Here is a 27,011-nt window from a genome sequence, read left to right as displayed (position 1 = left end):
AAAAAATAAAAAAAAAAAAAAAAAAAATGCTTAGTCTTGAAGACCCCTAACTATATAGTGGAGATGATCTCTTCAATACACTTGTTTTTCCATGTAAAACTAATAAGCAAAGTCACACAATAGGTTTTTTACTGGTTTCCATCTACAATTGCTTCAACCTTTCAACTCCCCTACTGGCAAACTTTCTAATTTGATTTCTCTTTATTTTTGCAAAGGCACTAATAGGAACATTTGCTTTCCAAATTAATCTCAAATAGGGGGAGCCTGGCTGGCTCAGTCTGTGGCACATGTGAATCTTGATCTCAGGGTTGTGAGCCTGGAACCCCACTTTGGGTGTGGAGATTATTCAAAGAATAAATTAAAAAAAATATATATATATATATATTTTAAAGATTTTATTTATTTATGACAGAGAGAGACAGCGAGAGAAAGAGAGAGAGAGAGAGAGAGAGAACAAGCAGGGGGAGTGGCAGGCAGAGGGAGAAGCAGACACTGCGCTGTGCAGGGAGCCGGATGCGGGGCTTGATCCTGAAACCCTGGGATCATGACCTGAGCCAAAGGCAGATGCTTAACGACTGAGCCACCCAGGTGTGCCGAAATGAAATATTTTAAAAAATTAATTAATCAATCTCAAATAATCTATGAGGAAGGTAGATGGAAGATACAGCTCGATTTCATTCGACAAACATTTATTGAATATCAACTATGTGCCAAGTCCTAAATACGATTCTGAGATATAGAGAGGTCATGCCCTAAGGAACCTACAAGCGAGGAGAGAAAATGAAACATTTCCATTATACCAAGAGTATTCATTTCATAGAAAGGAAAAAACAACTTCAGAAAGTAAAACAATGTGGCGGATAAAAAAGCAGCAATGTGGCAGTGCGTTGGAAATCAGTCAGAAGTTCTTCTGCGTAAAAAAAAATGCTCTGACCTATTAACCAGCAAGTCAGGGCATCAGTAGGAAGGTCACTCAAGTCTATCACACAAGGGCCAGACTGGCAGGCAGGGGCCCAAAGCTCCAGTGGAGATAGCCTGTGAGCTGTCCCCAGGACTCTCTGGGGTCCATGGAAAAAGACGCATACATTCCAGCCGATGCCAGGAGAAACAGCTGACTAAAAATTAGGCTGCCCCCAAAGCCAGGCAGCTGGAGATAGGAAGACTCAGGAAGAATTTCCTAAATAAGAAACAAAAGAACAGGGAGGAGGACAAGGAAGAGAAATCCTTGCATTTTGTGCAGTTGGTGACAGATAATTTTCTTCCCCCTTGTAATCTTTATAGGATGGTCACCGGCAGAAACATTCAGAAAAACGAAAATGCAAAGCTCTATCAGAGGAAGAAAAAAATGACCAATACGGGGAAAATCTCCATCCTAGGATGGAATATTCCATTTTATACAGATGTCTCCTGAAGGTCAGGGACTGAGCTAAAAGGACACAGCCTGCGTGTAAGCTCCGGGAGTTTGGAGATGAGAGACAGAAGTGGCTGGAGCTGGGTCGGCTCAGCAGCAAGAGCAGGGAATCCTACAGAACACTGGAGCCAGGGGCCTCTGGACTGTTCTCTTACATATAATACAGTAATTTCCTATAAGCTGCCCGGAACATTCTGGCTCAGACACAGATGAGAAAACATCGAGATGGCTATACATTTTCCACACCTTTGAGCCATTCTGGGTATAGCTGTAAACTAAGATCAAATTATTCATCTTCGAAAACCTGATGCTAATATTCTGCTCATACCACACTGTCAAACAGCCCACAAAAAAAAAAAAAAAGTGAAATCAGGAAGAAAAGTGAAAAATAAGACAGCAGGGTAGAACTGGGATCACCAAGAGACATTTCATCCCCAGCAAGACTACCGCAGACAAAAGGAATTGCCTCCAGGACTTTCCTCTGGATCCTATTATTTTTCCAGCACGTTCTACAGTTACAGAGGTATCTATTACTGTTCGTTAATGTACATATTTAGGGGTATAAATTATGCTCGTCTGGCTAAATCCGGAGCAAAGGCCATACTCAATCTAGAATCCCAGATTTAACTCCACAAATCCCGTGATTTGAAACTCCCAACCTAGCACCCAAGCACTGAGTAAACTGGATGAATTTTTAGGCTTAGCCTGGGAGAGTTGTAGTAACCATAACAGTAGAGAGGGCCAAAAAGGAAAAACAAGCAAATGATCAACTCGCCTATTACTTAAACAATGCTGGCTTTCCAAACTGCTATTAACTTTTTTTGTTTGGTCTTGATCATTACAGAGTCAAAAAACTATGGTAATCTTTTTCATCTTTGAGATTTAACCACACTAGGGAACAATAAGTATCTGGCATTTTGATGTTTTATTTTATTTTTTTCCTCGTGGTGATGGTAAGCTTCAAGCCCCTGTTATACAATTTATTTGTTTTTTTTTTTTTTTAACATCTTAGTCATGTTTGGTTGTTGCTTTAAGTAAATATTGATTCCTTTTAGTTATAGGAAGGGGGCACTTAACTTCTTCTCTCACCAAGATACAGGTTCTGAAATAAGATCCTGCAGGAATCCCTCCCAATTTAAGAGGTTTATTATTTATTTGTTTAAGAGGTTTGCCTGTGACTTCAGAGATCTGTGTAGTTGCATAGCAGCAATGCATTTGAATTACTCTAACTCGGGAAGACTATGTGTTCTCCAAAACCAGTTCACAATTGTGAACTGCACACATTCATGACATCAAGGGAAATACATCTACAACGTCCATGCGAGTCATGAAAAGTTAATTACAGAAGAAGGCCACCTTTTTGTGCTGTTACGTATTCTGGCAGAGGAAGGGAAAAAGTTCACCTCCCAGTGAAGTTAAGTTTACCTACAATGATGTGGTGAAAAGTTTTGCTTTGTTTTGTTTTGTAAAGATTTTATTTTTAAGTAATCTCTAAACACCATAGATGGCATTCGAATTCACAGCCCTGAGATCAAGAGTCACACACTCCACGGAATGAACCAGACAGGCGCCCCGGTGAGAAGTTTTTTTATTAATATAGGAAAATATCTTACAACAGGAAAGAAAAAAGGCAAGACAAAATTTTATATTGTGATCTACTCCCCAATTCTAATTATTTACAAATTCACATAAAAAACAAATACATATTTATTCTCTTTCAACAAAAGAACATAATTATTGCTCTCCATCTCTCTACTCATGTACCTGCCTGTCAGTGTAAGAAGGTGGTATAGAAAAAACACACCCTTAAAGATGTATAACTACATGAAAATACCAGACTGTTAATACAACTTTTTGCTGAGATATGAGGAAATGAACAAGGGAGGCTACGAAAAAAATTTTTTTTTATTATCTGTCAAGATACTATGCGCTAGTTCAAAAATTTCAGAAAGAAATAATATCCACATAGCAAAAATTACAAGTCAATCAGCCTTAGTAGATAACCGCATAGCAGCAATGCTTTCTAGATAACTCAAGAATGAGATTCAGGAGAATGGGTTTTTAGTGGTTGGGTCAGCTTTGTTTGGGAAATGAATCCTTTCCAGAACTTCCATTTTTGATTATGCATATATTTATTTATTTATTTTTAAGATTTTATTTATTTATGTGACAGAGAGACAGCCAGCGAGAGAGGGAACACAGCAGGGGAGTGGGAGAGGAAGAAGCAGGCTCCCAGCGGAGGAGCCCGATGTGGGACTCGATCCCGGAACTCCAGATTCACGCCCTGAGCCGGAGGCAGACGCTTAACGACTGCGCTACCCAGGCGCCCCTGATTATGCATATATTTAATGCCATTTTAATGGCTCTTTGCCAATCCCTTATTTTTTATGAGATTTTAATCTTTCAATTTTGAAGTCAGCTGGGGTTACTATATACAAAACCAGTATCTAACACATATTTCACACTTAGCATCTGACACTGTGTCAGATAAATTAACTTCATCCTCAAAACTGTGAAGTAGGTATTATTATTATCCCCATTTTATAGATGAGAAGACTAAGGCATAGGAAGGCTATATAATTTGCCCAAGGACACAGACCTAGTAAAATTTTTTAAAAGACTAGAAGAAAATACAGCAAGGTGATGATGGTGGTTTCTCAGGGGATAGGTTTATAAAGGATTGTTAAGAGAGATGAAATGACAAGATAAAATCTTGAGCTAAGACAGAGACAGCTGCGGTGGAACAGGGAGGACAGATTCCAGATCAGTTTGCGAAAATATGGGCAGAATTTGTGGATTGAGTCCAGGTAGGGTTGAGGGAGAGTTGAAGGAGTCTAAGAATACCTCCGCCACTGGTCGGGTGACTGTGTGGACACGTTTACTGGGATAGGAAATATAGAAGATGGAGCAACTCTGGGAGAGATGATGTGCTCAGTTTTGACATGTTGAACTTTATTGTAAGTATCTGAATATGCACATTTTAAGCTCAAGAGAGAGGTCAGGTAGGTCTGGACTTAGTTGGTAGTTAAACCCGAAAGAGAGGTTGCCATAACCCAGGGAGAGTGTGGAAGAAGAAAAACGGCTGTGGGCCAAGGACAGGACTCTAAAGAACCTTCAACTATGCAGGATATGTAGGGGACAAAATGACCATTCAGATTTGACATTAAAATAACAAACACCTATGAAATGCCAGATATAGATTTGCTTTTCAAGCTAGATTTCATTCATGAGGTAGCATGGAAGTAGGGCAGAGCAGTCAGACAAGTTCGGGTTCAAATCTAGCACTTGGCCTCTAAGTAGCTCCGTGACTGTTGTCAAGTTACTACATGTAAAATGTGAATGATTAATATGCTATCCATACTGCTGTGGGTATTAAAGGAGTTAATCCACAAAAACACTTCTAAGGCACAGTGCCTAGCATGTAGCATGGATCCAGTAAATATTAGTTATTACCACTAATGAGTAAACAAATCATAAAATTGTTTTTCATTCCACTGTTGTACTCCAGTTGAGAAAATGGTCAGGAAGTTTGTTGGAGAGCAGGAATAACTACAGTGGAATTCAGCAATTGTGCAAAAGCCACCAAAGGAATTCAGGCACTCAAGAACTGGTATTTTCCATGAATTTGTAGGGTATAGTATAAGTAAACAGAGGTAATAGCAATTGGTTAAAACAATGAAAATAGACTGATAGAAATGCTGATATTTGGGGGCGCCTGGGTAGCGCAGTCGTTAAGCGTCTGCCTTCGGCTCAGGGAGTCCCACATCGGGCTCCTCCCGCTGGGAGCCTGCTTCTTCCTCTCTCACTCCCCTGTTGTGTTCCCTCTCTCGCTGGCTGTCTCTGTGTCACATAAATAAATAAAATCTTTAAAAAAAAATGCTGATATTTGAGCTACAAGACCGCATTAAAATTGTTTTGTTCTATTCTAAATACTCAACAATTAGCCCCTGTGCCTTGCACAGAGTAAGCCGTCAATAAATATGTTGACTGAAAATAAAGAGGGGTTGATTTCTTTTACCTGCTATTAAACGTTTCACTATTGGAATAATTAACATGCAAAGCAAAGCAAACATGCTCTACGTGTCGTCTTTTAAGAACTCGGAAGAGTTTGACTAATGCAACTCCTATCCCAGCGGTATCTGCCACATACTTGAAATTCCCAGCCCTGGATGTCCTCCATTGGAACACGGATTAGAGTCCACAGAAGGGCCCCTTAAAATGCAAGTATGTCATCTGTGATCGGGAACCAATGTGGCTCTGGAAGACAGGCACTTTCATCAGCCCTGGTGAATAGCTAGCTGCCTCGGTCTGAGCTGATACCGCGGGGTCTGCCTGGGCAGAGGCCGGGCCAGCGCCGACCACTCGCCTCGCGAGGCCGCCCGGGTGCAGGAGCAGCCAGCACAAAGGCAGCGCAGGGAGGTCCCCCGCCGGGGTGGGCCGCCCGCACGCCCGGTCTCCTAGACCCTTGCAAACATCAGCCGCCCAGGTCAGGATGACCGCCGCCGCCGCCCGGCTGGGGCCCAGCGATCGGGTGGGGCCCAGTCTCATCTCATTTTTTGCATCAAGCACGTGAGGGCCGGGGAGGTGGCCAAATAGAGGTAAAATCTGAAACGTCTTTTTTGTTCTTTTTGGTTCAGCCAGTTTAAATTCCACGCCATCTTTAAGCGGTGGGCTAATATGTATTATACAATTCTCCGTTTGCCCTTTCGAAGGCACCTCAGCTTAGAGATACAGCTCCGGTCCCGGGGACTGAGGAAGGGGGGGGGAACAAGACCGAACTAGGAACACAGGTCGTACTCAGCGTTCAGGCCTCGGCTGAGCTGGGGAAGCAGCCCCGGTTCCGCCTCCGCCTCCGCGCTCTTCCTGCCGCAGCGGGTCCAGTCCTGGCAGAAACGCCCGCGCGCCCCCGGTGGGGGCGGGGTGCCGAGCCCAGGCCGTCACGTCCCGAGCGTCGGGGGGCGGGGCCGCGGGCGGTGGCGTCACGAGACCCCGCCCGCACCGCCCTGCTATCTCCCGCGCCGCGCGCCATTTTGTCTCTAGTGTCTGCTTTGCTGTCGGCGGCGTCGGAGGAAGTGTCTTGGTCCCTAGGCTTGTGGCAGGGAACGGGGTCTTTTGTCTGTGTTTGACTCTGTAGTTTGGTCCGAGGCCTTCCGGAACTTTCCCGGGGCAGTCGGCAGAGGCTGCCGCCACCGCCCCCGCCCCTCCCCTCCGTCCCCCGGTCCGGGAGGGACCGAGCCCGCGTCACGCCCCTCAGCGCTCGCCGATCCCTTCTCTGTCGTTGCGTCCGCATCGCGCCCCCGGAATCAGACGGTGCCCCATAGATGGCCAGCTTTCCCCCGAGGGTCAACGAGAAAGAGATCGGTGAGGAATGGGACGGTGGGTGAGGGGTGCTGGTGAGCGCGCCGGGGCTGCGGAGAGGCAGGGAGTCCCCGGAGGAGGAAGCGTCTCTGAGTCTAAGCGGAGAAGGGTGAGCCGGGGCCAAGCCCTGGAGCGAAGAGGAAGGAAGCGGCCCAGCCGGTGCGTGTCGCCGAGGGGTGGATGGGGTCAGCATTGATGCAGCGCCTACTGTGCGCCAGGCTCGGCGGGAGGCAGTGGGCGGATCTTCGGGTCTGGGGGAACCTGGGCGCCCAGGGCCCTCCTGACAGTGTGGTCGGGGGCGGACACCCACCCCCGGGGGACCCCAGTTTCCTCTAAGGAGGTCCGCGCACGGCCATCCTCCTGGGATTCTCTGGGGCGTCTTGTGGCTAGTGCTGGGCAGGTCTCGGGGACTTAATTTTACGACGGGAAAAGTAAACTTGTGTGTTCTGAGTGTAATGAAAGGGGAGGGGCCCTCATCTATATCAGCCACTCTTAAAGGAGAAATGTGACCGAAGAGGTGCCCATCAGCCTGGAAAAAGTATTTTTAAAAACGATATGGCGTTAAAGAAGGCAGCGGTTCAGGGGAGGAGACTCAATTATCTTTTCTGCACATAGGAGCGGGGAGGAGCAGAATGTGGGTGGAGTGACAGAAGAAAAGCTGTTGTATGGAAGAGCACACTCTGAAAAGGCTGTCTACAGAGTGGTCTAGAGGCTAGCCCTGCCACACCGAAGTCAGAGCAGTGGATCCTGGAGGTTGTGCGTCAAGACCGCCTCAGTGGCTCCGTTGAGTGCACCTCCCACTTAAATTCCTTCTTACGGGAAAATAGACAGTTTTGGGGGAAGTTGGTGCTGTGCGTTGATGATAGGCTTAGTAAACATTGAGCTTACCAAGTCGTGTTATCTTAAATAGGTACAGTTTTCATTTAAAAAATAAAATAGTTGAGCATCCCCCCCCCAAAAAAAACCACTAAACTTACTGTGTAAGTTAATTAAATGAAAATTGGAGGTGGCCACTGAGCAGAGACCCTTTGCATTTCCCCGTTCTTTATGTGTGCCTTCAAATATATGGAGGAGGTATTTCTAGAGGGAGGGGGAAGCTGAGGTGGCCAAAAGGCCCTCTATCCTGCATGTGGGTTCAGTTTTTATATCTTATATCTAGAGACGGCTCTCTTAGAATTCTGGACTTTTGTTCTCTTAAGGATAAGGTTGAATGGCAGGTTGGGAGGGGACTTTAACCCTGGTTCTAATAACGAATTTAAATATTCAGAGAAAACAAAATTCATGGCTAATTTTTATTTTAACTGTGTTTTAAGACTATTAAGTAGGTCTTAAAGTGGAACGTGAACCCAAAAGTTCTTATTCTTAGTCCAGTGGGCTTTTTTCCTCCTCTTCTACACAGTAGTTATCACAGATAACTACTTTTCATTTATCTGTTTTACTTCATCTTGATGAACTATTTTTGAAAACTTACCAGTCCTGTCTTCTAAGGGCTGGATAGAGCTTCTGAGCATAACTGCATAAGGTACATCCCCTAAGTAGCCTTTTCAGTTAAAATTTTTCTTTTTCTTTTTTTAAGATTTTACTTATTTATTTTTGAGAGAGAGAGACAGCCAGTGAGAGAGGGAACACAAGCAGGGGGAGTGTGAGAGGAAGAAGCAGGCTCCCAGTGGAAGAGCCCGATGCGGGGCTCGATCCCAGATCGATCCCAGGACTCTGGGATCACGCCCTGAGCCGAAGGCAGATGCTTAACGACTGAGCCACCCAGGCGCCCCTCAGTTAAAATTTTTCATATTTAGTTAGGTCTCAGTGTTATTTCCTGGCTATAGTATAAAATTATTAGCCAAGTCCCAAATATCTGAAAGAACTTGGCCTTTTCTAAGCTTAAGGAGAAAAAACCCCCCAAAACCCAGTTTTTGTTTCTTTGGAAGTACCATTTGGATACAGAGTTAAACAGTAATATCTCTCTGTAGTTTTGTATCTTTCAGTAAGGACTTAACTTTTCCCCTTTTTTCTTGGGTATTAATTATAGCTCTTTGGTTTCTCAAATACTGAAAGAAGAGAGGTAAGATTCCTTGACTGATTAGAGTCCTGTGTGACAGGGAGTACTGCCTGGAGCGACTGCCCTCTTTCGCAAGGCGCTACCACAGATCCTCCATTTCTGGTTATGAAATTGCGGAGAGGAATGTGGAGAGGGAGCTAAATCTGGTTTTCTTGGTTCAGCAGTAACTCAAGATAGTGTGTTCCTACTGTACAGATAATGTAGTATTGTATTTATTGAGTCCCCCTGGCAGGCAGCTTTTGCCCTCTACAAGGTTGTTAAGTCATGTATATATAAAAGGTTTTATTAATTAATTAATTAATTGAGAGAGATTGAGAGACCGAATGGGAGGGGGGGCAGAGGGAGAAGCAGACTTCCTGTGGAGCAGGGAGCCCAGTGCGGCTTGATCCCACAGCTCCAGGATCATGACCTGAGCCGAAGGCAGACACTTAATGGATTGAGCCACCCAGGCACCCCAAGTCTTATATTTCTTAGGATACTAACATTAAACAGCTGCAGGTAATAAAGGTTTAACTTAAAAAAATTTTTTTTCAAAGCGCTTCATTACCTTAACCCTATTGATAATATTGTACAGTAAATATCTGAATGGGTGCTTAAATCATTTGATGCAGAGATCATTTGGAAAAGAAAAATCATTTGATATGCCTGTTAACAAGCAAGGAAACACCAAGTTAATTATTAATACTTGTGACAGTATAGCTTCTGTTTGGTAGTTTTAAAATAATGACCCCATTTCTTGACTTTCTATATATTTAAGGATAGATTAGCTTATTATTTCATGGTCTTTGTTATTTGAAACAGTTTTTTTGGTGTTAATTTCCACTGTTTATACCAGAGGAGTTTTGTGATTGTGGGCAAAGTAAAAGAAAAATATAGAGTTGATCCTAAAATACAGACTAAAAATTGTCTTTTGTGGGAAAGTTAAACTTGCTTGCTAAAGGAGTGGTGTGTTCGTCTAATTAACCAGTGTTTTTGAAGTTGAATGCAAGGGCCAGCCCTCTATTTTTTGAAATAGAAGTTACATGAATATACTCATCAAGTTTAGTTAGGGGCTTTCTCTTTAAGATAATGCTTGAATTTTTTGGTTGAAAAATTTTTTTCCCAGTTGGATTTAAAAACTTGTTTCCTTGACGTGTGAACTTCTATTTTTTTTCTCCTAAAATTTATGATTTTTAAAAGATACGTATGATTAAACAGAAACCCAAGTTATTTAAAAAAAAAAAAAAAAGATTAGGCAGAGGTTGCAAATTCAGGGGCCAGGCACATGAACTACGATGGTGAGATGACCGTGTATGACTGGCCTTGGAGGAATGTAAAGAAAAGCAGTGTAAGGAGCCCCAAGCCCTTTAAAAAAAAAAAAATCACTTGTATATTTCAAAAAAAAAAAAAAAAGAAAAAAGAATCTGCAGGCATATGAAGGTCACTGGTTTGTGGATTTGATATTAAAGTCATGCAACTGCTGGTAAAAGTTGGGGTGGGAGTAGGTGGGGGTTCTGCTGCTTTGATCAAACCACACTTGAGGTATTGTGTTTAGTTCTGGGTGCCACTTTTATAAAGACCATTACCATCTGGAGTTTTTCCAGGAAAGTGATGAAAGCGAAGGTAGGGAATGGACTTGAAACCATGTCATCTAAGGAATGATTGAAAGGCCTGTGGAGTTTAGGCTGATGAAAGATTCAGTTGCTGATGCCATGGCTGTCTTCAGTGTCTGACTGTCATGTGAGAGCAGGGTTATGCTTATTCTCTTAGGAGGTCAGAATTGACTGAGTGGGTGGAGTGGCACGGAGGAAGTTTTTTTTTTGTTTTTTTTTTTTTTTNNTTTTTTTTAATTTGTCAGAGATAGAGACAGCCAGCGAGAGAGGGAACAGAAGCAGGGGGAGTGGGAGAGGAAGAAGCAGGCTCATAGCAGAGGAGCCTGACGTGGGGCTCGATCCCATAATGCCGGGATCACGCCCTGAGCCGAAGGCAGACGCTTAACCACTGTGCCACCCAGGCGCCCCAAGGAGGAAGATTTTTGATAATGTCAGCTGCACAAAAGTGAATAAGCCTTATTAGGTATTCATATTTATGAGTATCATAGAAAAATGGGTCTCAGTTTTATTTTACTTTTTATTTAAAAAAAATTTTTTTTTAGATTTTATTTTTAAGTAATCTCTACACCCGATGTGGGGTTCAAACCTACAACCCCAAGATCACCAGTTGTATGTTCTACCGACTGAGCTGGCCAGCCGCCCCGTTTTACTTTTTAAACCATAGCTCCTTTGTTAATGTATCAAAAACTTGGACAAGGAAATGTTGAAATCATTTAAGAGTGGGAGCTTATATATGTGCTTTTATATTCATTCAATAAATATTTACTGATCACGCATCATATGCCAGGTGCTCCGCTGGCTGTTGACAGAGCACACATTGAGACTTGAAGTGTCACCTGAACGAGTACGGGGGTGGGGAGGTTGGGGGTGTATGTCTATACCTGCTGTAGCAATAAGAGTATAAGTGGTTCTTATTTGAACTGCAGTACATACAGGATATATGTAGTTGTTGGGAAGTTCAAGCCAAAAACCTAAAAATAACACTGTAAGAGTTGACCAGACAGCTAATCACAAAGTAGATAATAGGGAAACTAAATTGATACTATCTTTTTTTTTTTTTAAAGATTTTTTATTTATTTATTTGACAGAGATAGAGACAGCCAGCGAGAGAGGGAACACAAGCAAGGGGAGTGGGAGAGGAAGAAGCAGGCTCACAGCAGAGGAGCCTGATGTTGGGGCTCGATCCCATAACGCAGGGATCACGCCCTGAGCCGAAGGCAGACGCTTAACCGCTGTGCCACCCAGGCGCCCCCTAAATTGATACTATCTTATACCTAAAAAGGAAGAGTAGCAAAATTTAAAATCAAGACCAACCCAAGAAAGCAATGGTGATACACTGACACAGTTTCTTTCCCCTTGTTGAGGAAGCTCTGGCCAAGTTTGTGTGCACACCATGTACCGTAGAAGCTTGTGGGTCAGGCTTCTTAACCGCAGAACGAAAAGTCTCTGTATACTCCGGTAATATGCCAGGTTTTGTTATGAATGATAAATTTAAGTACATTTTCCCCAAGATTTTGTTTATTTGAGAGAGCACAAACAGAGGGAACAGCAGAGGCAGAGGGAGAAACAGACTTCCCGCCTTGCAGGGAGCCCAGTGTGGGGCTCGGATCTCAGGACTCTGAGATCAATAACCTGAGCCGAAGGCAGCCGCTTAACTGAACCACCCAGCTGCCCCTAAATATGAGTACTTTTAACTAAATTAAAAATGTGTGAGATTGTTTATTCTCTGTCCTTAAAAAGCAAAAGAACTACTTCCATTTTGGGGCCAGTTTATGGCCCACAGTTAAGATGATTGAGGATCGCAAATGTAATGCATTGTAAAGCACTGCTTGGGAGATTGTACTAAATAACCTTTAAGTCCCTCCTAGTTCTAGGGGTTTTGTGATTTTTGCGACCTGGGCCTGAAAAAATATTCATGTTGGGGCGCCTAGCTGGCTCAGTGGAGCGTGTGATTCTTGATCTCGGGGTTGTGATGAGTTCAAGGCCGAAATTGGGTGTGCAGATAACTTAAAAAATAAAATCTTTTTAAAAAAAAGACTATTCATGTTTAAATAGACCATTTAATAGTGCTTTCCTTTGAATAATGATATATTGTATTTTACAGTGGTTTGTGGTTTTTGAAAACTATAAACTTATTGGAAGATACTTTTCTTACAAAGTAAGTTTAGCCTGTTGCATTTTAAATGTTAGTAATTTGATGAAAACATAAGGCAATGCAAAAGTCAGGACTTTAGTAATTGCTAACTGTAATATATCATTACGTTATTATCACTTGACCAGTTTATTTACTGAAGCTTTCTTTTTTTTTAAGATTTTATTTATTTATTTATTTGACAGAGAGAGATGGCCAGCGAGAGAGGGAACACAAGCAGGGGGAATGGGAATCAGTGGAGGAGCCTGATGTGGGGCTCGATCCCATAACGCCGGGATCATGCCCTGAGCCAAAGGCAGATGCTTAACCGCTGAGCCACCCAGGCGCCCCTTTACTGAAGCTTTCTAAACAAGCTCGTAGGTGGGGAGATGTTGGAAAATCACTTTATGAAAACTTGAAGGTAGTTATTATCATTAAAGGGTCTTCACACCATATACCTGCCTTCAGAGGGTAGAAATCAGAACTCCTTATACCTTGTCTTCATGGAAGCTCAATGGAGTTGAGAGTCCCAAATTAATATGGAGGCAGTGTCAAGTTCATTGATTGGTTATATGTGACATCCTGTATTTATTTTTTTTCTTTCAGTGAGATCACGTACTATAGGTGAACTTTTAGCTCCAGCCGCTCCTTTTGACAAGAAATGTGGTCGTGAAAATTGGACTGTTGCTTTTGCTCCAGATGGTTCGTACTTTGCTTGGTCACAAGGACATCGTACAGTAAAGCTTGTTCCGTGGTCCCAGTGCCTTAAGAACTTGTAAGACTCTCTTCTTTTTGTGTTTTGTATCTCTTTGTAGAATTTACTGTTTTCTCTGTGGAGTAATAAAATTTTTGATATTTTAAGTTTTTCCTTTTTAGACCATTGTAAATGTATTTTAATCATAAGCTGAATATGTTTATTGGAACATTTGCGGGAAGAATTGTTTGGCCTTGTACATTATAGAATACTTTCTCCGATGCTTTTGTGTCTTTGTATTAAAAAGCAGATTACTGGTTCCTTGGTAGTGTATATTATGTTGTGCCAGGGCAGGTGACCTTTGTTACATGACGCTTTTTGGATTTCACAACATTTTATTAGATAACAGCGGTATGGTGATCGTGTATTTATTTTTTATATACTTCAAATTCCTCTGCTTGGATTTATTTGTTGAAAGTTTTTCTAAAATATACACTGAATTTAATCTCTCCGTCCTTTTTGTGTCCAGTTGACCTTCATGGTTATTTAGTTAATATCTTTATTACATATTATCTTAGGTCTAGAAAGTGTGGGAAACTATGGATTATTATGGGTTATTTTTAAGGTAATTTCTAGTGTCAACTTTAATATCTTAAGTTATCAGGTTTTTTGTTTTGTTTTTTGCTTGTTTATGCTTACTTTAGGTTAGCTAAAGTTTATTGTGATTATTATTATGATTATAGTGGTTTTGAGGAAAATTTTGACACAAAGAAATTATACATTGCTTTATTGTTCAACTTAATCTCTTAGCAGCTGAAAAATGTCTTTTGATTTGAATTTATTTGGTCATATCCTCATGGCTAATAGCAAATTTTCACTTTCCCATCCATAGAATTCTGTTGTTATTCAGTATCACTATGATAATACTGAGGTTATTTTAATAAACATTTATCATTATTTAGTATCTGCAGGAGTCCAGAGTAAATAATAACTAAATGTCAGTCTGACCTTTTTTCCCTTCAGTCTCTTGCATGGCACCAAGAATATTACCAATTCAAGCAGTTTGAGATTGTCAAGACAAAACAGTGATGGTGGTCAGAAAAATAAGCCTCGTGAACATATCATAGACTGTGGCGACATAGTCTGGAGTCTTGCTTTTGGATCTTCAGTTCCAGAAAAACAGAGTCGCTGTGTCAATATAGAATGGCATCGATTCAGATTTGGACAAGATCAGCTGCTCCTTGCCACAGGTTTAAACAATGGGCGTATCAAAATATGGGATGTCTATACAGGTACGGAGCCATCGTTTTCAAAGCAGAACTGATTATTTTATGATGCAGGGCCTCACTCATAGGCACTAGAAGATGTGGTTTGAGGATTTTAACTTACTGAAAGCAAGAATTGCTGCTGTGGATGTGTCTTCATGACTGGCCTGCATAGCATCTTCAGCTCATGGTTTTATTTTAAGAAAATAGGGTTCTCACTGCTTGGTCCCTCTTCAGAGAATATTTTAGCAAGAAGGACATATCTAAGGAATGTAGTTAATTGTCATTTATAAATTAGTAATTTAGTTTATGGCTCAAATAAGCAAGGTGTTTTCTTATATACTTTTTCAGTGATAGCTTGGAGGCTTTCAAGGCAAATCTAGTTTTCAACAATCATTGTCTAACCTTTGGAAGGTTTTAGTAACATTGTATCTAAAGTTTAACTAGATAGGTTGAGAAGTTAAATTCTTTGGGCAATTAAAAGGGAACGTGTTATTCAATGACTAAAACAGTTTCTGGCTGATAGTATATACTCAAAAATTTGAAGGCATTTTTTTAAATGAGCATTAAAACTATGTGCAGTAGAACACAGCAGGTGATACTAATATTGAATGAGGATAATGAGTCAGTAAATTTGGATTCTTGAAAAAAATTTAAGGAAAGCACATAGATTTTCATAGAAAACAAAACTCACAACATTAGATGAATAAAGTATATTTATTCACTGAGTATTTTTTAAAATTTAGGTTGTTGTGAGATAGCATGAATCTTTTGGGGAGTTTGACAGTCTGTTAGTAATCCAAGGCCAAGGAAAAGAAAAGGGAAAATTAGATTTTATTTTTAAAATCATACTATACAAAAATTAAAAAATAATAATGTAGGTTTTCCTGATGATAAATTAATTTGTTTACACTTCAGGAATTCTCTTTAAGCTGATCCAATAAATTTAGGCTTTGCTATCTATCCTGGAAATAATCCATTTTACAGCTGTGTAAATAGAGAATCTTTAAAGGTGATAGAAAAGCACTATTAAGTCACTTTGCACTTGGGAAATAAGGAGGTCGACAAGTATTTCTACATACACATATATATATGTGTGTGTATATATATATATTTTATGTGAAGAGCCCTATTTTAAAGAAAGAAGCCAAAAAAATTAACATCATTGTCTTTTTTCCCTCTTCTTTTGCATTTAGGAAAACTCCTCCTTAACTTGGTAGATCATACTGAAGTGGTCAGAGATTTAACTTTTGCTCCAGATGGGAGCTTGATCCTAGTATCAGCTTCAAGAGACAAAACTCTGAGAGTGTGGGACCTGAAAGATGATGGTATGTCTTTTTTCCAGGCTGTGAAACAGAATGAGTTTCTTAACATTACTACTGAGAGATGTCAAGAAGCGTCGATCATCTGGGGATACAGATCTGTATCAACTACATGAGGACAAAATCTGTCCATTTTAGGGTTTTTTTTTGTTTTTAAGATTTTATTTATTTATTTGACAGAGAGGCAGCAAGAGAGGGAACACAAGGGGAGTGGGAGAGGGAGAAGCAGGCTTCTCACTGAGCAGGGAGCCCGATGCGGGGCTCGATCCAGAACGCCGGGATCATGACCTGAGACAAAGGCAGATGCTTAACGACTGAGCCACTCAGGCGCCCCAGTTTTAGGTGTCCCCCCACCCCCAGTTTTAGGGTTTTATAAATGAACTGGTCTGTGTTAGTTTATTTCCTTGATCTTCAGGAAGGTTAACTTCATTTGCTTAGCAAAATTTAAGTAGATCTTGAAGTTACATAATTTAGTAATCTAATAAAATTTAGATTAAAACATTTACATACCAGGATTTATAACTCCTAAATGCTAATAAGCATCATAATAAGTTGGATATGTTAAGTAAGAAATTACCAAAAGACTTGCTATCCAATATAATAAAAGATATCTTAGGGATGCCTGGGTGGCTCAGTCGGTTAGGCGACTGCTCAGGTCATGATCTCAGGGTCCTGGGATGAGCCTGCTTCTTCCTCTGCCTGCTGCTACCTCTGCCTTGCAGTCTGTCTGACAAATAAATAAAAATCTTAAATAAATAAAGGAAAGGTATGTTAGTGTTAAGTACTCAGGTTTTTCTGAAATTTTGTTAATTGTAGTGCATATAAAGTTTTGGAGAATCTCCCTCATTTGAGAGGACCAGAGATGAGCATCTCTTTCCGCTTCTTAGTCGCTAATGAGAAGGTTTACAGTTTTGGTTAACACCTTATATTTAAATAAGATCCGCTAGTGCTCTAACAGTCTCAGGCTCGAGGTTGATGGCTTGCTTAGAATTATTGTGACTTAAACTGAATGTAGTAGGAAACAAAACTCTGAGGTTTGGAGACTTCTTCTAGTTAATGGGCAATAACCATTGCCTTAGAAAATAATATTCCTGTCCTCCCAAACCATGATGGACCTCCCCTGCATCTTAGCATTCTCTGAATGCTCGGCTGTTGAGGGGAGGAGAGATCCCAAAAGTTTGGTAGTTAAATTTTTATTTTCTTTTCCATGTCAGATGGTGCTTGCTTTCTCAACACATTTTTAGTTGTGTGCCTGTGTTTTAAGAATACAGGCTCAGGGGTGCCTGGGTAACTCAGTTGGTTAAGTGTCTGACTCTTGATTTTAGCTCACGTCATGATCCTCAGGGTTGTGAGATCGAGCTTCTCGTCCGGCTCTGTGCTGGGCATGGAACCTGCTTGGGATTCTCTCTCTCCCTCTTCCCCTCCCCACCCCTAAGGAAAAGAAAAAAAAAAAGGAAATGTGGACTTAGTAAAATATAAGCTCAAGAGAGTTGGAACTTTGCCTTATTCATAGCTGTTTCCTCAGTGCCTGACATTTAGTAGCTGTTCAGTAAGTATTTGTAAAATTAAGAGTTAAAATACACGTGGACGTAATTATGTGCTTTAGCTGTGATGCACAGGGGCTTTGGAGTGGAGTGTAGGTTATCAGAAAGGAAGAAGATGAAAGGCGTTTTGAAGTTGTTCCTCAAGTCTCAGCCTTGAAGTGTTCCAGTTCCTTTGTTTGTAGAATAAGTGGATTAGACTAAAAGAATTCTATCTTCTATATAGGTGAAGGGTCAGCAGACTTCTTCCTAAAGGGCCAGATGATAAATATTTTAGGCTGTTGGATCTTGCTGTCTCTGCCTTAGTTACCTCTGCCATTGTAGCACAACATAAACGGGCGTGACTGTGTTCCAGTAGAACTTTACAAAATAAGCAACTGGTTTATATCCAACCATTGTTACAGATAAATCACTGCTGCTGTAGAAGTTTGTGATTCTGGGACACCTGGGTGGCTCAGATGGTTAAGCACCTGCCTTCGGCTCAGGTCGTGATCCCAGGGTCCTGGGATTGAGCACCCCCGCATTGGGCTCCCTGCTTGGCGGGGAGTCTGCTTCTCCCTCTCCTGTTCCCCCTGCTTGTGCACGCTCTCTCTCTTTCTCTCTCTCTGTCAAATAAATAAATAAAATCTTTTTAAAAAGTTTGTGATTCTATGATTCTGCCATTTTTGAAATGCTGCTCTTTTGAAGTGAACTCTAGGGCTCATACAGGTATTTTTTTTGTTGTTCAGGAAACATGATGAAAGTATTGAGGGGCCATCAGAACTGGGTGTATAGCTGTGCATTCTCTCCTGACTCTTCTATGCTGTGTTCAGTGGGAGCCAGTAAAGCAGTATGTATCAAAGTTCTTGTACATTCATTGTGAACTAGATTATAATAATGTGTGCATAATCATTTTAAATCTAAGTAACCTATTAAGTCTGTGCTCGGTGTCATGAATATCTTAAATATTTTATTTCACGATGGGGGAGAATTTGCATGAGGGAAATTAAATATAGTTATTGATTATGGAGTGAGAAACTGGATTGCTTTTAGTCAGAGATAATATATAAAGTAAGGGGTTTGTGAAATTTACTTTTTCTAAGGTCTAGGAAAGTTTATGTGCTATAGAAGAGATCTAGTCCAAATGTTAAGACATTCCGCTAATTATTCTCTTCTCTGTTGTTCTATTTTTTTTTGTCCAGTTTGCTGTTTAAAAAGTTTTGATTCCCAGCTGGTCCTGGACATTTAACTGAAAAAAAGTAACTTAAAAATCTAATAATAAAAATAGCACTCATGTATGTCTAGAGTGAATTATAGATGAAATCGACATGGTCTGTCTTGCACAGCATACCTGTGGACAGATGAAGTGTACAGTGACTCTTGAGAGGGTTATGCTTATTAATGAACTCTCCTTTAGTTGTCTACTAGCTCTTAGTATAGTTAAAGAGATCTTATTAGCTTCATATGTTTATGAAAAATGTTGAAGTCCAAATACATGGGATATTCAGAATACACTCTGAATTACTGGGGGTGGGAGGCTGGTTTTAAATGCATTTTATTTAGTCAAGAAGTATGTTAAAATGATAGTTGCGAATGTTGGAAGTTTAGAAAAAAATATTCAGTTCTTTAAAAATCATAAGAAGAACAAAGCTAGATATTGACATTGCTATTTTAGGCTGTGTGTTTTCCATATGCTTCTTGCTTTCCCTGTCACAGGTGGTGGCAGCAATATTGGTGTGATTGAGGTTATGCTGGCACCACTCGCACACAGGCGCACAATGGTGTTAGCTGGGCAGAAAGAGTGGCATCTCTGGCTACCGGGCTGGGGGCGACCTTTACCATAGGATGAAGTAACCTTGCATTCGGCTGCAAGGTGTACTGTACGTACACAGGTGCTGGTCGATGTCCACTTTCTGCTTTTCTTTCTTTCTTTTTTTCTTTTTTAAAGTAATTTCCCCCGCAGTGGAACCCACTGACTCCTCCAAGTAGTTTCTCTTCCAGTCTCATGGAGTTGGGAGTCTGACATGTGAAACCAATTTAATGTAATGTAATTGGCTTTCGAATGGTTTCTCTGTGCTATTTTTTTGGAATTCTTTGAGATGTTGGAGATACCTTAAGACTTTGATCCAACTTAAAATTTATTTTTCTTTGGAAGTAATAATACTGTGTCTGTGCAGAAAAAAAAGTAGCAAAAAGGATTGCTTTACTCCAAGAGGAGAGATTGTCTTACTAGGATTGTTATAAACCTCCAAGCTTGTGTTTAATATAACTAGACTGAAGTAAACATTTGAATCCTATTCAGAAATATTCTGCACAGTCTTAAGTACTGATCTTATAGAATCGAAAACTATGTGTAAACTTGTACTAAAGTAATTTAAATGTTTCATACTTAAAATGACTAATGGTTGTGGTTGGTTTGGGAAAAATAAGATTGGCAAATCTTGATTCACAGACGTTGTTAACTGTAATATTTTCATAAATTAGTCTTTTCATTTTGTAATGTGGTTTAACGTCCTTGTTGTTTGCCAAAGAAATTTCATTTGGCTGTGAAAATTCTCTTTGCTTGCAGTATCTGTTTCTCTTCCTAGGCTCACGTTGGTGACCCAAGCCTATTGTAAACAAGTGATTATCTCAAAGGGAGATGCCAATGGAGTAACAATTTGTTAACATTACATTTTCTGTCTGTATATTTTTTAAAAATTTGGTAGTTTCTGGAAAAAAAAAAAGAAGGGGGTTTGTAGTACTTAACCCTATTTATTTCTGTATATATTTTTAGTTAATTAGTTTTTGGAATAAATGGATTTCAGTATAACTTTGTGGTTAAATTGCATTGCCTTTTTTATGTTTAGGCTTATTTTTAAATTAACATTTAACAGAAACATTTGAAATAGAATTTGCATGTCTACTTTAATTAACTTAAAGACTGATTTTAATCTGACTATGACACTGAGCATACATATTCTTTTATTTAATTCTTCATAATTTATAATGTTTAATATAATGTTAATTAAATTTAGCAGTTTTAGATTAAGTTGTACCATTTTGTCCTCTGTGTGTCTGAATGAAGCTATAACATTTGCCTTTTTATTACAGGTTTTCCTCTGGGATATGGATAAATACGCCATGATACGGAAACTAGAAGGACATCACCATGATGTCGTAGCTTGTGACTTTTCTCCTGATGGAGCATTACTGGCTACTGCATCTTACGATACTCGAGTATATCTCTGGGATCCACATACTGGAGACATTCTGATGGAATTTGGGTGGGTACAGCATGAGTGAATTGTAGTTTGTGGTTCATCTCTGGCTATTAGTATAGCTTTTAAGAAACTACTTGAATGATTGGAATCACTAACATGTGAGACTTAAAATTGGTCTATCATAGTTTTAAATTTCAGTATTATTTAAGTCCTTGAATAATACAGAGCTTCAGGTAAACATTCTAAAAACAGATTTGGCTGTCTTGTTACAGATCGTGTTACTGTATAGGACTCTGTAGAAGTGGTAATTTCGTTTAGAGTTTCATGTCAAGGTTTTGAAAAGCAGTTGAAACTGATGTTGGAGTTAATCTTAGTGTCTTCAATCACATTGTAAAAAGGAGATAGTAATTCTCTTAAGGTTCCTTTCATTTAATTTGGATCAGCTCTACTCAGTCTCTTGAGTTGTGGTCATTAAGGCCACTTTAAACATTATTCAAAGACATATGTACTTTTTAACTGGGTGGTTTTGCTTCTTGAAGTGACTCTCGTTTTCACTGAAAACATGTATTTGACCTCAGGCACCTGTTTCCCCCACCTACTCCAATATTTGCTGGAGGAGCAAATGACAGATGGGTACGGTCTGTGTCTTTTAGCCATGATGGACTGCATGTTGCAAGCCTTGCTGATGATAAGTAAGTGTGTGAATGATAGTTTGACCTATTGTCTAAATTTTAAAGATTTCCTTTCATCTTTCAACTTACTGGAAACATTTTTAAGGCTTAAAAAAAAAGCCTTTCTGCAGTGTGGGTTTTAATCAAGACTTGGGGAGATGTTGTGTGTCTTAATACTGGCCTGAAGAAGAATGTCCACGTAAAATAAAGATAATCTGCGCCTTTCCCCGTGTTTCTTGCGTGTTAACTAGTGTACCAGACTGGGTAGATTTTTAATTAGCTTTTAGCTCACAGATTTATTTTTCAGTAATATCTTGTAAAAGTTGAAGCAGAAGGACATTTTCGAAGTGAAATAAATGGTAAAAGCAGAGTCACTTGTGTCCACTGCATTTGAGGCTACAAGATGAAATGTCACACGAGTGAGATGTACTACTTACTGGTACGAACTGGAACCTAGGTATCGCCATTCCTTTTGCTCATGCTTTTATCATATGATGCGCATGGTATACGGTATTAAGTAGTTTGGTCACTTAATTCAGAAAGTGATTCACTGTTGTCTTTCCAGAACAGAGAAGGTTGTTTTGTTTACCAGCAATCACTGTTTTTCTGTTTGTTCAGATTTTGAATATCAAGTCTGTGCTGTTTCTAGACGCATTCTACCTATGTGAAAGGGCTTTTTAAATGTGTTGAAAAGAGAGTAAAACCTTTTTGTCTTTTGGGAAAAATAAGATTGGCAAATCTTAATTCACAGCTTTGTTAATTGTAATATTTTCATAAATTAGTCTTTTGATTTTTTTTTTTAAAGATTTTATTTATCTATTAGATAGCCAGCGAGAGAGGGAACACAAGCAGGGGGAGTGGGAGGGGAAGAAGCAGGCTCTCAGTGGAGGAGCGTGATGCGGGGCTCGATCCCATAATGCCAGGATCACGCCCTGAGCCAAAGGCAGATGCCCAACGACTGAGCCACCCAGGGGCCCCAGTCTTTTCATTTTGTAATGTGGTTTAACATCCTTGTTGTTTGCGAAAGAAATTTCATTTGGCTGTGAAGATTCTCAGGTCAGATATTATTTGAGTGTAAGGAGAAAGATTCTGGTTGTGACCATTGTGGATCTGAACACTGGGAAGGGAAGGCAGTCATGCATTATAGTGTCTTATGTGAGTTGATCCAAATTACTGATAGGGATAGGCTAGAAAATGTTTTATAAATCAAGTTAGAGTAATTGGTTGCTGTAATGACGTGTGCGTCTATGTGTGGTGTGTATTTTGTGACTCAGTGGCATTGTTTTATCTGAAGTATAGATGTTGCTTTTACCTTAAATATCCTGCTGGATACTCACTGACAATTTATTTCCTTTCTAGGATGGTGAGGTTCTGGAGAATTGATGAGGATTATCCAGTTCAAGTTGCACCTTTGAGCAATGGTCTTTGCTGTGCCTTTTCTACTGATGGCAGTGTTTTAGCTGCTGGGTAGAGTGATTTTTCTATTTTCTTTAAGAGGCAGTTTAATTTAAGGTGGCATTTATTTATTTATTTATTTGTTTATTACAGATTTTATTTATATATTTGACGGGGTGGGGGGGGAGAGCACAAGCAGGGGGAGTGGCAGGCAGAGGGAGAAGAAGAGAGCCTGATGGGGGACTCGATCCCAGGACTCTGGGATCATGACTTTAGCCGAAGGCAGATGCTTAACCGACTGAGCCACCCAGGCGCCCTAAAGTGGCTTTTAGTCAAAGCAGCCAGTATTTTATTGTCACTAAATTGTCCATAAGGGCTCTTTATAATACTGTTACTTTGTCCTAGAAGAGATGGTTAGGCCTCCTTAATTGGGTTTTCATGTGTAGTTTGTGACCCTCATACACAGCCTTGGGTGTTAGTTGTTTGAGCGGGAGGATGTTGAAATACGTGTACACAGGTGACTGAGCTGGTGATTTTTTTTTGTTTCTGTTTAGGACACATGATGGAAGTGTGTATTTCTGGGCCACTCCGAGGCAAGTCCCTAGCCTTCAGCATTTGTGTCGGATGTCAATTCGGAGAGTGATGCCCACCCAGGAGGTCCAGGAGCTGCCGATTCCTTCCAAAGTTTTGGAGTTTCTCTCCTATCGTATCTAGAGGTCTTGGTATTCCCCCGTCCTAGGGTCTGACGGAGCACACTTGACACAAACCTCAAGCTTGACTGACTTCAAGTACCTGTTTTTCAAGGTTTAGAAGATTTATTTAATTTGATACATTCTTGTAGTGCATTTTGAGCATTCGAGCATATTATATTATTTATAGACTATAGGAGAAATATTTCCGGACATATCAAATGTAAATTTTTTCCCTAAAATTTAACTGTGAAACCATATGCATACATGTATATATTTAGATACAAGCTGCTATGTGTTGAATGGACCCTTTTGCTTTTTTAACTTTTAGTTCCAACATGTATATATTGCTTCAGTAGAGCTGCAATATCTAGCTTTGCTGTAAAATGGAAGGAATTTTTTTTTTTTTATTCTGGGCCAATGAGAGGTGGTAAATACTGGCTGAAGAAAGCAGAGTTTCTGGATTAAAAAAATGCAATTTTGGTTGGAGTGGGGGATCAGGCATCTGACCTGCAAGTAAAACCCATGGGGGAAGGAGTTTGTTTTCTTTAGGAATGGCATCCAGGAGGTAGAATTTGAATGTGACATTATTAAATGAAAACAGAGCCAGGGTATAACTAAGGTAAGGGTGTGTGTCCGTGTGTGTGTGTGTGTGTGTGTGTGTGTGTGTGTGTCCGTCCCATGTTGTCACCCCCCCCCCATAACTATATAACTACCGCTGCGGGCCTTAATTTTGGAAAGCAGCTCGCTACTTTAACCCCGTGGTATAAAGTATTACCAATTGTAGTCAATTTGAAAAATCCATCTACTGTATTACTGCTAAATATTTTGTTATTTGTACTAAGGGACAGTTCTAAGACCATGATTTTGCTTGTTTTTTTATGCTTTTTTTTTTTTTTTTTAACATGTATCCTGTGTTTCTGCAGGGGGTAAATATTGGTGATTTGCCAAAGAGAAGCAATACAGTATATCTGCTTTTGCCTTCTGTTATTTATCTTACCTGCAGATATTAAGAATGTATGCATCATGTAAAATGCTTGATTATATATTTTTGAGTTTTTTAATTAAAGACTTGTAAAAAACCACTATCGTGAATGTTAAAGTGTGTTGGAAAGTTTCGTGCTTTTGTGTGTCTGCAGTGTAAGACAATGCAGGACCACAGCTGATTAAGGCAGAAGGGTAATGGATAGCACAAGTACTACTATTTTAGAGTTAATGCCTCATGGATGCGGCCATCTTTATGTTGATTTGTTCTGGGAGAACTGTTGGCGTAATTAGTGCTTACTTTAAAAGCACAGAAAAGCTCTGGAACAAGGGAAAATAACTGTTGAGCAAAAGAAAAACATAATCTTTTAGACTTAGAGTAAGTCTATCTGGTTAGAGTAGCCAGAGGAAAGTCTAGTGATGAGGGCCTTTTGAGGAGGCAAAAGAAGCAAAACTTTATTAGTCATGCGCGCTCTTAAAGATTTGGTTGTTACCACTGAAATCATCTGGCAGTTCTTAGGCTCTGTGAAGGGTATAAGGTGTAAATTTGAAAGCTGGTAGAAAATGTGCCCATTTCTTGAGAATCCCGTTTTACAAAAAGTAGCACAAAAGCATCTTCTCTTTAAACCTGTTGTGATTTTTCTTTTTTGCACTTTACTTTGTAATACGTCTGCTTTATAATTTGAAAATGATATGGTACTATTACTTACTCTTCACACTATGAAATTACTCCCCAACCAACATATCTGATCAGGTAAAAATTGCATTTTTGGAAGAAGCATTCCCTGAGAAGGCCACATTGCTTGCTATCTTTTCATGTGAAAATCCTAGTGCCGAGGTGAAAAGATGATTGCAGAATAAGTCAAGGAGAAACAGGCTTAAATTTTCCAGTTGTCTGTGGAGGAGATGATAACAGGATGATATACTCTAGAGTTGAGTGACTAAGGGAAGGTAGGAAAGATGTGGTCAGGTTGGATTCTAGCTATAGGATTTATCAAAATGATACTGCCTTCTCCGATTTGCCAGAAGCATGCCATTTGGAGAACTGGCAAGAGAGATTTATGCTCCGATCCGATTTCCCATTTTAGTGCCGTGCAGGGTGCCTCACACTCAGCAGCCAAGCTTTCCTTCACAATTTCAGGTGATGTAAATGACGTCAAATGACTTTAAGACCTGTAACTTGATCTCAGGTTGGCAAATCTTACTTAACTTTATGATCCTTGAAGTCACCTGCCTACTTGTGACAGAGTAAAGTTGGATTCAGCTGGGTTGCACTGCCCTCAGGGCAGAAAAGGCTGGCCTGCACATAGCGTGCTTGTGGTGGGTTGGGGCAGTGGCTGACTGAGAAAGTCCCAAGTATGAGAAGCCAACATCGCCTCACAAGACAGAAACCAGAGAGTGAATCCAACCTGTCAAGTGAATCCAGTGACATTTTATCTGAGTAATCTGACCAGGTTTGGGCCTAAGGATGCATTTTAACTGTAGAATGTATAAATGATAAAAACACAAGTAATTTCTACAGTAGAGTTAAATACCGTGTCATTGTGTGTCATTTTCAAAATCTGGCAAAGCATCAGTTTGGAGTATACTGGTTTTTTGTTTTTAAATCCCCTTGGAAGTAAGGTGTTTGTGAGCAGTAAAGTGCCATCTGGAGAAATAGTCATCATAACCTTTTTGGTAAGATGTTTGGGAGGAATAAAGATTAGTAGACAATTTCATCTTGCCCTTTGCTCCGTAAAGCTTGCTTTTAGCCAAAAGCAAAATACCTGGTTTGAATAAGGTGTAAATTGATTTATTTATATTACGGGTAGTTGGGTAGCTTTGTGTGACTGTGATTTGGCATTATATATACATTTAACAGTTGAGTCAGTTAAAAAGATTGAGGCTCGGATCGGGAAACGAAGAGCAATTTCATTCAGTTTTTATTAACTGGCATTTCCCTATTGGAGACAACAACAATGATTACCCTTGTGGTTTCTCTTTCAGAGGTGATAGAAATCTAGGAAATTTCTCTACCTGTAATACCGCAGGGAGTCACTCTTCTGGTCTGAAAATAAACCCTAGACTTTGACTTTGTTTAGGAAAACGTGTAATACAGTGATGACGGTGATCTTTTTTTTTTGTTTTGTTTTAAATGAGGCTGAAGAACTAATGACTCTTTAAATAATCTGTTCCAAAAATAAAGTGTGAACCATAGAAATGGACTTCTAGTAGGTCAGGAAATAGCGTTAAAATGACTCGTAATGAAGACAGATGAAGTGGTGACAAATAGTGGCTTTGTGTGTGTTTCCCAGTCGCTGTTTAATAGTGAAATGTTCTCGCAGGAAAATACGGATGGTGAATACTAAAAGCAAGCCAAGAAGGTTTGTGAGAACAGGAATAAAACAGCCCGGGATGAGGCTGGTAGAAAACAAAGCAGGGCGCCTGGGTGGCTCAGTTGGTGAAGCGTCTGCCTTCGGCTCAGGTCATGATCCCCAGGGTCTGGGATCAAGTTCCTCATAGGGCTCCTTGTTTATCGGGAAGTGCTTCTCCCTCTGCTTCTGCCCCTCCCCTCTGCTTGCTCTCTCACTCTCTCTCTCCAAATAAATGAATAAAATCTTGTTTGCACTCAGCTTAATCAGCTCTAAGGCAAAATGGGAAGCTCCCCTGTTAAGTCACATGATTCACTGGGTCTGTCTTATGCATCATTCGATCCTTAACTGTTGAGAGCACAATTC

At 40.2% G+C, this 27,011-nt stretch overlaps 1 protein-coding gene across 1 annotated transcript; it reads left to right on the top strand.

Moving 5' to 3' along the window:
- Nucleotides 1-6,434: 6,434 nt before the first annotated feature.
- WSB1 (WD repeat and SOCS box containing 1) lies at nucleotides 6,435-24,395 on the top strand. The gene is made up of 9 exons (XM_002912341.4): nucleotides 6,435-6,772; nucleotides 13,158-13,326; nucleotides 14,269-14,537; nucleotides 15,707-15,838; nucleotides 18,102-18,202; nucleotides 20,446-20,618; nucleotides 21,134-21,247; nucleotides 22,586-22,693; nucleotides 23,176-24,395. Exons 1-9 carry the CDS (start codon nucleotides 6,733-6,735, stop codon nucleotides 23,333-23,335), a joined length of 1,266 nt encoding a protein of 421 aa, XP_002912387.1. The 5' UTR covers nucleotides 6,435-6,732; the 3' UTR covers nucleotides 23,336-24,395.
- The last annotated feature ends 2,616 nt before the right edge of the window (nucleotides 24,396-27,011 follow it).

Source organism: Ailuropoda melanoleuca, chromosome 13 (assembly GCF_002007445.2).
Source record: "Ailuropoda melanoleuca isolate Jingjing chromosome 13, ASM200744v2, whole genome shotgun sequence".
In the NCBI taxonomy this organism is placed as follows: Eukaryota; Metazoa; Chordata; class Mammalia; order Carnivora; family Ursidae; genus Ailuropoda; species Ailuropoda melanoleuca.
Note: the sequence above shows the minus strand (reverse complement) of the source record. Positions and strands in the feature narration are given on the sequence as shown.

What these genes read in the sequence shown, in the direction of transcription:
- WSB1 (XM_002912341.4), top strand. Translation starts at nt 6,733, where the DNA reads ATGGCCAGCTTTCCCCCGAGGGTCAACGAGAAAGAGATCG. An exon ending in TCCCAGTGCCTTAAGAACTT is followed by an intron (nt 13,327 to 14,268) that starts GTAAGACTCTCT and finishes TTTTCCCTTCAG; the next exon opens with TCTCTTGCATGGCACCAAGA. An exon ending in GGCAGTGTTTTAGCTGCTGG is followed by an intron (nt 22,694 to 23,175) that starts GTAGAGTGATTT and finishes GTTTCTGTTTAG; the next exon opens with GACACATGATGGAAGTGTGT.